The 10,522-nt window shown below is 47.4% G+C and overlaps 1 protein-coding gene across 1 annotated transcript in view; it reads right to left on the bottom strand.

Annotated features, from left to right (window-relative positions):
- Positions 1-823: 823 nt before the first annotated feature.
- LOC102943376 (protein-arginine deiminase type-3) overlaps positions 824-10,522 on the bottom strand; it is a 42,091-nt gene continuing 32,392 nt past the window's right edge. The window contains exons 11-16 of the mRNA XM_037881384.2: positions 8,539-8,690; positions 6,370-6,514; positions 5,763-5,856; positions 4,937-5,016; positions 4,018-4,143; positions 824-1,334 (exon numbers count right to left, since the gene is read on the bottom strand). Of these exons, the coding sequence (XP_037737312.1) occupies positions 1,101-1,334; positions 4,018-4,143; positions 4,937-5,016; positions 5,763-5,856; positions 6,370-6,514; positions 8,539-8,690 (831 nt within the window). The 3' untranslated portion in view covers positions 824-1,100. The remainder of the gene's footprint in view (positions 1,335-4,017; positions 4,144-4,936; positions 5,017-5,762; positions 5,857-6,369; positions 6,515-8,538; positions 8,691-10,522) is intronic.

Below are 10,522 nucleotides of genomic sequence, written 5' to 3'. Positions count from 1 at the left end.
ATGAAATTTTAGTTGGCCCCCAACTTCGCTAGTGCTTTTTAATGTAGCCTGTTGTAAAATTAGGCAAATATCTAGGTGAGTTGATGTACCCCTGGAAGACCTTTACGTACCCCCAGGGATCTGCGTACCCCTGGTTGCCTTAAATGACAAACCAACAAAAAAAAAAAAAAAGAAAAGAAAAGAAAACTTACATGGAAAGTTGCAGCTCCCCCAGGGAATGTGGAGAGGCGCGAGCCCGAGAAGACGGGTTCAGCTTTCACTACTCTCCCTAACTTGTAGCTTTTCCTTTCTGTAGCAGAAGTGGGACCCTGTGCTTAAAGCTGGAGTTAGCTTTTTTCAACAAAATATGTAGTTTCATCAAAGCCAAACCAGGGAGGAGGGAGAGAGAGACTGTAGCCTGGTGGCTAGGGCCCGGGCTTGGAATGTGGGAGACCCTGGTTTACTCCCTGAATCAGAGTGAGGTGAGATGAAAACAGTCTGCTTTGAATGAGCCAAACAGGGACTTGACTTCTGCATCCCAGCTCAATGCCCTCCCCATTGCCTGCCTTCCTTCAAAATCTTGAAAGTTGCCATGTGAGGGAATTGTCGTCCTCCAGTCAGCTGTTGTTAAGGCACAGAACTGGGATACTAGACTATTCTGTTCCTGGCTCTGCTACAGTCTTCCTATGTGACCTTGGCCACATCACTTAAACGTTCTGTGCCTCAGTTTCCCCAACTGTAAAACGGGGCTGCTAGTACTTCTCTGTTGCACAGATGAGGATAAATACATGATGACTGGGGGCCTTATAGGTTCCTAGGTAGCTATAATAAATTAGGTGACACACACATCTTTAACGTCCTATATTTGATGAGCGGCAAGAAACAGTGGTGGGGATTACAGTCCCAGCAAACTGTCTGACTTGTGTGGCAGAGAAGGGGATGGGGCAGCTAGCGATTTCATATGCAGGTTAGTAATGGGTTTCTTTAGAAAGTATTGTTTTTATTGAAGTTACAAATTCAGTAGTGGGTGAAGTGAACCCCAGGAAACTGTATGTCACATTCATCTTTAGGTCCCCTCCTCTGAAAAAAAAAAGCAGTGAGATTTATTTCACCCCCTTGGCTCAGGGGATCATATTCCACCACTTGAAGGAGAAGGGTTTCCTGCGGACGTTGGTGCCGCAATGGATCTCCCCGGAGAGGGTGTGGTAGGAGAAAAAGTCATTGATGAAGGTGCAGGTCAGGTCCAGCGGCTCCAGCAGGGAGCGAACGTTCTCTTCCAGGCAGCACCGCCCGTCGACGATCGGCCCAAACGGCTTCGGGATGCCCAGGTGTTTCCCCAAGACGATCATGTTCACCTGTAGCCAGGAGAGGAAAGAGCAGATGGGAGCACTGAATATACTGTTACGCCAGCCAGACGCATTCCTTTGCGGATTTCACTGCAGTGTCTTCTGCATAACTCCAGCGTGATGACAAGAAAGAGCGCGGAGCCAAGGGTTGGGGAATACAGTGAGGACTCAGCCTACAAAACTACAGCGTGCAGCTGGACTCAAGCCACAAACCTCAGCTGCAGATCCAGCTCCAGGCACCCCAAAGTTTGGCGTGAGCCCCTCTGCTACTGAGAGTTTTTATTTATTTTTTTTAAACAAGGCGTCGTATATTGACTGCTTGTTATACAGACCCCGCACTGACGAGTCACGCGCAGAATCAGGGGCTTGCTGAATAGTTTTAAGCTGAGGATCTCAAAGTTGGGCCCCAGCTTAATGCTGAAATTCTCATAGGCACTAGCTCCCTTTCCTGTTTGTGACTGGGAGAACACTTCCCTTCCCATGCGTGATTGTGCACGGCAGGAGAGAGGGTCCATGCCACGGCCCAACAGCCCCCTGGCACCTACCGCAATTGCCCTCCTGGCCAAGGACAATAGGGAAATCAAGGCCGCTGAGCCGTTCTTAAATACAATCTAGCAGCTAGAAATGGGAAGGAGCCAGAAACATGTATAATTTCTACAGTTCCTAACTGATGGGGGGGAGAACGTTTTGAGTCACATGGCCTTGCCTGAGCCAACTGGATTGTGTTTAGCCATCAAGTAGCAGATGCTGTCTCCATTCTTATAGAAAAGAGTGTACCGTTAATGGAAAGCGACTCCCATGGGTGGCCCTGGCCATGCTGCAATCAGGGTTAGCTAGTCTCTACCGAGGTCCCCTTGGCTATGCCTGCACTGCAATAAAACACCCGTAGTGCCGAGTCTCAGAGCCTGGGTCACCTGACTCGGGCTGCAGGGCTAATGCTACCAGTGTATATGTTTGGGTTGGAGCCTGGGCTCCAAGACCCTCTCCCCTCGCAGGGGTTCAAGCCCAAATGTCTCCACGACTATTTTATAGCCCGGTCGCCTGAATCACGTATGCCCAAGTCCGCTGACCCTGGCTAGCCACGGCCCTGCCTCCGCTCCGATTGCAGCGTAAATGTACCCTCCGGGTCTGACTACACCAGAGCTGGAGGTGGAATTTCCAGCTTGCGGAGGCGTACCCACGCTCGCGCTGGTTGAGCTAGTGCACTAAAAATAGAAGTGTGGCTGAAATCCAAGGCACGTGCTCGGGGTGGCTGCCCCGTCCTGCTTCTATTTTTTAGCAGGTTGGCTCTATCAGAACTAGCGTGGGTACGTCCTTCTAGCTCCAGCATGGACGTGCCCTGCGTGGCAGAAGAGAATGATTTTGCTCCTCTGCACAGACAGGAGGCAATGCTGCCCCGGCAAACTGTAACGCACCGTTTTAGGATCCATTTTTACTTTCGGCTATTTTTAGTTATGAATCACCGATTATCATGGTGGTGCCTGGGGGCTAAGATCAGGACCCCCCTATGCTGGGCGCTGTCTGAACACAGCCCCTATCCTGAAGCACACCTGACAAAGGGCCCAACCTGAAGTCAATGGAAAGGTTCCCCCTGACTTTAATTGAGCTTTGGAGTGGGCCCAGAAGGCAGGCCAGGCACCTAAAGGAGGCAGCATTGTCTAGTGGAAAGAGCAACTATACTGAGACTCAGGAGACCTGGCTTCTATCCCCAGCTCTACCCCTCACTTGCTTAGCGACCTTGGGCAAGTCTCTTCCCCACTCTGTGTCTTAGATTTCCCCATCTGTAAAGTGGGTGTAGTGAGACTGGCCTCCTTTGTAAAGTGCTTTGCAATCTATTGATGAAACACACTAGGTACTGTTAATTAAATCAGCATTGCCAACCCCAAGATGAGTCTGCATGTGCAATCCCCTCATCCACCCCACCCCCCTAAAACCCCAAATCCCATCACACTGGATTAAAAATCATGTAATTTTTTGCAATAATAAATGTTTACTCTTTTGGATTTGCCTTTGGCTTCCAAGCCATTAGGGGACTTCACATTTGCAGCTTTCCTTCACAACCATGAGGGTTACAAAGTGAAAAAGCAGAGATTCTCTTGCATTCACTTGACTCCAGTAGTTGGCACTTTATGGAAAAACAGCTGCCCCAGAAGAGACCGTGCTACTCCCAATAAAATCGTGAGAGTCAGCAACAGTGATCCCAATAAAACTGCAAGAGTTGACAACGCTGTGAAGGAGGCTGGACTCTGAATGGGCTGTCCGAGGAGGAGGACTGGTCACGAAGATTAGCCTTGTACTCAGCAAGGTTTGAATGTTTTCAGCGAAACCCAGTCCCCTGAGAAGAATCCAGTAGAACGGGATGAAATTTTTCAGGTGAAACTGTTTTTCTGGTGAAAAATGCAGATTTGGCAACACTGAAATTTTTGTGACTTGAGGTTGGTTTGGCCAAATTGGAGAAACAAAACAAAAGTCTGGAGAAACCCTGTGTTTTGTGTTGACATTTTTGAAATGTTTTGATTTTTTTTCAGTTCAAAGGGACTTTTTGTTGCAAGATTTCCTTTAGTTTTGGGTTTTTAAATCAGAACTATTTAAAAATAGTCCAAACTGAAACACTTCATCTGAACCAAAACCTACTTTTTAACCCCTAGAATTGCAAGAAAACGGGAGAGGCCCTTGTTCCTACGGCTCTTACCATGTCTGGGAAAAAAGCAGCGGCTTCCTTGTTGATTACGGAGAAGAGCTGGGGGAGGTCGATGATGTCTTTCTCGCTCAGGCCCAGCTCCCGTTTCAGGATGTCTCTGTTCCAGTCGATGCAGCTCTGGGGAGGAAGGACAAGGTCACAAAACCCTTCCTCCTACAGGCAGCCCTGGGAGGAGCAGTTTGGAGAGGCAGCGTTTTTGCTGTCCGTTCAGTAAGAGACAACGTGGGAAGTAAATTGGGAATTGAAATGGAGAAAGAACCTCGCCTGGAGGGCCGGTGGTAGCGGCATGTGAAACCCAATACCCAGCCATGAACCCAACTCTCCCCTTGCTAGGGCCTTATATCAGAGCTGAGATAAATCGAGGCAAAGTCTTCCCCGGCTATTTCACTGGTTCTCTGGCTCCACTGTGAATCTGGACACACTCGGCGCTTCCTATGCTCTCTCTCACCTGTCCCAAGGCTTGCAGTGCAGTAGCCCTGATCTGCTTATTGTCGGGACACAGCCATTTCTTCTACTTTGGCCACAAAGCCACCTCCTCTTCCCTTCATACATGACCCATTTTTACTCAGTACTTCATCCCCTTTGAGCTAGACCATGGCCCGTTGTGAGTAAAAAACAGGACAGTCTGAGTGCAAGAATCTCAAAAAATGTCAGATTTTCGTAGTAGTGGCAAAATCCTATTTTCAATGTGGCTGTGTGTATTTTGAGCAGCCCCCTTACACCAGCCTCTCTAGGCCATGTCTCCAATCTGCCACAAACTGCTTCCAACCAGACATTTTCAGTAAGGTTCTCACGTGCAACAGCGATCCGTTCTTACACCGGCACCTAGATGGACAGAAGGTGGGTCAACTGGGTTACCAGAGTCCTGCATCCAATATCGCCGAGTTATTGCTCTGTCTCCTGTCCCTACCTGAACGTAGTCGTTCTCCCGCCTCAGGGTTTCATTGGCCAGAATCTCATCTATTGTTGTTGTGGTGACTGTCTCTAACTCTGCAAGAAGAAAGAAATTTAAGAGACGAATGAAAATTCATGTGCTAAGCAGGGATGTACATGTGACCTACGTGCATATGTAGATCTAAGAGCCTCGTATCAGCTGGTCAGAAAATGGTGTTTTTTTCCCCAGGGGAAGTTGTGACAAAAAACAAAGCAAGTGTCATTTATGTCAACATTTTCCATGGAAAATTTGAATACTAAAAAATTTAAAACTCAAAAAAATATACGCTGCTGTCATGCCTCATGGTGGTTGTAATTCGGCTGCCTCAAACTCGCATTCTCCTCAACAGATTAGGTACCTTGGTAGGACTACATGTCCCATGATGCACTACAGTTTCCCCTCTTGGAGAGGGCAGGCGGTGCATCATGGGAAACCCTGGCCATGGTGTAGCATGGGAGATGTAGCTTATTCCAGGAGCCTAGTCTATAGAGAAGATTTGGACATGAGGCACCACGCAGCACAATCAAATAGAAATTTTACCTTTTGGGGGGAGGCGGGGGGGAAATGAAAAATCAAAGTATTCCATGGATAAACTTTTTCCTCGACAAAATTTCTTGTAATTGAAAACCTTCTGTTAAAACAGTTTTGACAGGAAGTTTTTGAGCAGCTCTTTGCTGAGCTGTCCTGTGCCCGTAGAACAGCTTGTTGAGGCAGGCCTGTTCACCACAGACGGAAACTTCCGGATGGTTTGTTCTAATGTGTGAAGTGGTGCGGGAGAGAGAAAAAAGATGAGCTATCCTACCTTCAAACATTCTGGCTTCTCCATAGCCCTCTTCCTGCTTCTCTTTGAAGAGCTTGTAACAGGCACTGGGGCTGGCTAAGAGCAGCCGAAAACCCTGACAACAGACAAACCGGTTCATTGACAGATCTTTGCCATTCAATCACATTTCACATTACAAACCCTCTGCCCAGTGGGTTCAGTCTACAAGGAACGGTTGCAATAGTCTGGATCAACAGGTGTGGTACCCACGCTCATTACACCCTCCCTGGAACAATCAGTTTTCTGGAGTGAGGTAAATTCAGCTTGAAAAGAGGGATCTTGCAGAGGAGAGTTTCACATGTTTTGACCTCCCTAAAATGTTCAGGTGTCTAAAAAGCACATGGCAGTGCTGGAGCAGACATATGCTCTGGGGGTTTGAGGTCTTACCCAGTGACCAGTATGCGTCTGCCCAAGGCCAGTCCGAGATGTCTCACCCAGTGTGTGGTACCTGTCTGCCCGGGGCTGGTCCCAGATGTCTCACCCAGTGTGCGGTACCCATCTGCCCTTGGCTGGTCCGAGACCTCTTGCCCAGTGTGCAGTACCCGTTTGCCCTGGGCTGGTCCGAGACCTCTCACCCAGCGTATGGTACCTGTCTGCCCGGGGCTGGGACAAAGCTCAGGAATTCATCCACGTGACCCACAAACAACCAGTCAGAGTAGAGCTCCACAGGGGCCTGCACTTTCTGGGCATAGAGGAAGTCCCTGACGGCCCTTGTCATTCTCCTGCCGCCAACCCTAGAGGCCAAAGGGAAGCAAGAGAAGAGCCAGACACATTCTTCAGTTAAGAGCAGAATTGGGACGCAAGGTGGACAGGGCCAAATTAAGGCATAAAAGTTACAGGCTCATGGCTAGGCCCCCCGCCCCGGGAGTCAGATGAAAGTAAATTTCTAAGCCCTCATGGCTGCAGAGGAAAGCTTGAAAACATGACGTGAGTGGAACTCATGCAGGGACGTCTACCTGAGTTTGCAGAGAACCTGAAACGACTGCTCTGAGAAGACCAGCCGTGTGCATCTCAGGGAGGAGCTAACCCCATGACTCACTGATCTGGGGGCCCAACCCAGCCAGTGGACCTGGGTGTGGCAAGAGGAGAAGAGTGCAGCAGTTCTGGCCTAGTCACATACCCAACAGCTCCTGGGGTAAGTACTGGGGTGGGGCAGGGGAGGTAGTTAGGAGACAGCTACTCTTTCTCCTGCCTCTGTGGGAGGGCAGAGCAGGCCACCCTCACTCCAAGCAGGGAGCAACACCATGAAATGGAGATGGGGCACAGACCCCCTTGTCATGACGTGCCTGTTACCCCAGATTCCCTTCATCTAGCACTAAAGGCTGATAAACTCTAGATCAGTGGTAGGCGTGTAATTGCTAACCTGACCGCCCCATGCAAAGTGTAAATACTACTTCGTGGCTTACGTAATACGTTGCCAGGAACCTGAGGCCAACAACTTGAATCATCCCGAAATCGTCTCAACTGCAACTTGTCTAATGTGCGCCTAGAATCCGCCTCGATTAGGCCAGGATTCCTGGTGATGCTGCTTTATTTGGTCGCTTCCGCCAAGGGCTTGCAGCCTGTCTTTTCATTAGCTATGTCTGTGCAGCGCCCAGCACGAGGCCCCGATCCCTGATGACTTAATCTCAAGGTGTGCCTAATCTTGCCTTAGCGCAGGGGGATGGACTAGATGACCTCGGAGGTCCCTTCCAGCCCTGCATGTCTATGGTTCTACCACTGTTGTATGCAGTGTCATTGTAGCCGTGTTGGTCTCCAGATATTAGAGCGACAAGGTGGGTGAAGTAATGTCTTTTATCTCTTCCTCAAGCCCTGTGTAAGGTCGAAAGCATGTCTCTCTCCCTGGGGAATCCACCATGACCCTTGGTAGACTGTTCTAATGGTTAAAGACTCTCACGTTAAACGTACCCCTCATTCCCAGTCTGTGGCAGCCCTAGCACCTACGATGCAAAATCACACAGAAAATACCTAGGCCAAATATAGAGCAAAGCTTGTTTTTCAAGTGATCCCACATCTCAACCTGGCCAGATCATGGGCTTGTATCACTGCAGAAGCCTGGACATAATTATTGCTTGGCCCCACGCTGATTAGCTCATCAGATGCTTCAGGGTAGCTTTATTGGGTACTGGTTGCAGGACATTAGGCATCAAATAAGGGATGTCCACTAAACTGGAAACCCAGTGGTTAAAATACTTGGAAGTCCCTCTGATGCAGGGCATGTCATGAGGTACTTCTGTAAGCTCTTTGGGGCAGAGACCAGCTTTTTGTTCTTGGTTTGTACAGCACCTAGCACCTTGGGATCCTGGCCCAAGACTGGGGCTCCTGCATCCTACCACAATGCAAATAATAAATGATAAGCCTAATTTGTAGGTGCTCCATCAATGTAAGACTGTCCTGTGACGAATTAAGTGAAGGACTGCAGCAGTAGGCATGGAGGAATTCGCTGGTTATGGCTGCCGACTGTCTGCATATGAACAAGCAATTCAGTAGTTAAATGTCTGTCTTGTTGTGGGATGGGAGTAGGTTGTACCCCTTTCTCTGGGTGTCTATCTCCAGGGCTGCCACTTTCCCCGCTGCCATGCTTCCCTTCATCCTCTGCTCCCCTGGCACTGATATTCCACGGATGCACCTGGAAAGCTTGTAGCACCTGCAACTTTGTCTTGTTGCCACATCTACTCCTATTGAGCTCAGCTGGGAGGAGATGCTGGTCTATTCTCCCTAGGCACATGCTGTCCCGAACCACGCTCATGCCTCTCACCTGGGGAAGCTGCTGCCAATGAGGATCCTTCCCAGTGGATACTCCTTCTCTTTGACGGTCACTGGAGGGCTAACTTCCAGGTTCCCAAAAGAGTCGAGGCTGGAGACTCTTTCATTATAAGGTTCTCGGGTCACATAGCCAAAATCGGGGCCCTTCCAGGGAATAAGATGACAATGAAGTTGAGAGCAATGAATTGCTTAACTCGGACAAAGTGAGGCCCAGGCCTTAAATGGGCATGCTACACAAGATACACTGCACCCTGCTGCAATTGAAGCAGTTAAAGTCGCTGCCTCACGGGGCTGGTGTTGGTTCTAAAAGCTCTGTCTGGAGTGGCCAAATAAAGAGGCACCATGGTCCAGGGGACCAGGTACAGCATGGCAAGTCAAACCTACATTATTCTATTCCCAGCTCTGCCACCAACTCCCTGTAAGACTTTGGCTGAGTCACTTTGCCTCTCAGTGCTTCAGTTTCCCAATATGTAAAATGAAGGCATGCTCCCCTCACCCTTTGTAAACGACTTGAGGTCTGTGGATGGAAAACCCTACAGAAGCCTATGCTTAGTATTGTGAAAGTAGAATGAATTATATTGAAATTATAATTCTTTAAAGAAATGCTACTTGAAGGGTTTGTTGAAATATAGTTGTCAGGAAGAGAAACATTAAGGAGTGTGAGACACAATGGGTCCTCAAACTAATTAGCTTAGAGCTCCTACTGAAAACCGTCAGGCATTGGACATAGTGCTAGCAGCAAAAGGAGGGACTTGTGCTCTCATTGGAAAAGACTGCTGTGTGTATATACCAGACAACGCCAATGAGGTGATAGATCGTGCTAGCCACTTAGAACAAATCGCATATCTTCCCCACGAAGAGCCAAGTTCTTTATGGAAGTGGCTAAGTAACCTTTTCAATTTCTCTGGCATAGGAAACTGGTTGTTTCAGGAAGTCCTAACTCTCCTGTTTGGAATCCCAATAATTTTTGTATGTTTTCAGTTACTTTCCTGTTGCATCCAAAATTGTGTCAGGCACGCTACACAGATAGCTACCCCAAACCAGAGTGCTAATTTGATGATTTTAAATATCACTGATGAACAAAGAGATAAAGAACGCTTGATATGTGGAACCCAGTCATTATTGGTCATTGCGTAACTTGACCAAAAGGAGGGATTGTGAAAGTAGAATGAATGATATTGAAATTATAATTCATTAAAGAAATGCTACTTGAAGGGTTTGTTGAAATATAGTTGTCAGGAAGAGAAACATTAAGGAGTGTGAGACAATGGGTCCTCAAACTAATTAACTTAGAGCTCCTACTGACCTAGAAGATTGGTAAATGTTAGTATGCAAATAAGATATGTATGTATATTTGTCAGTTTCTGCTTCTTTTTGTCTCTTATGTTAAATTGGCTTTGGCTTATTTGTATCAATAAGTTAGCTTGAGCCTCAGAGAGGGACTCACATATCTGGGTGCATTGGCAAAGCGCTTTGCTAATAAACAGAGTGGTCTGACAAATTATGTGAGTCCTGAATCTGACTTTGACAGGATTTTGAATACAAGTTAACAGGGCTGCACATCTGGCTGTGAAGAACAGAATCTGAGTCGGTCCTACAGCCCTCCAAGGAGTCAGAATCTCATCGCAGAGGCACGGAGCTGGACGGAAACCAGATTTTCTATTTCACCAAAAATAAGACACGTCAACATTTTCTGCTAAACAAAACGACCCCAAAAAGTTTGTTTTGGGTCGATCAAAACATTTTGATAAAATCACAACATTTCATGTCGATTTTTGAACATTAAATAAAAATTATATAAAAAAACCCAATAAATTTAGTCTTGAAAAGTTCTTTCGGAATGAAAAATCCAAATGTTCCATTCTGAAAAACACTTCATTCCATTTTTTAAATGAAATTTAGTCAAAATCGATGCATTTTTCAAAATGTCTCAATAGCTGAAAACTGCAATTTCTGTCCAAAAAACCCAAAGCCTT

Source organism: Chelonia mydas, chromosome 18 (assembly GCF_015237465.2).
Source record: "Chelonia mydas isolate rCheMyd1 chromosome 18, rCheMyd1.pri.v2, whole genome shotgun sequence".
In the NCBI taxonomy this organism is placed as follows: domain Eukaryota; kingdom Metazoa; phylum Chordata; order Testudines; family Cheloniidae; genus Chelonia; species Chelonia mydas.
Note: the sequence above shows the minus strand (reverse complement) of the source record. Positions and strands in the feature narration are given on the sequence as shown.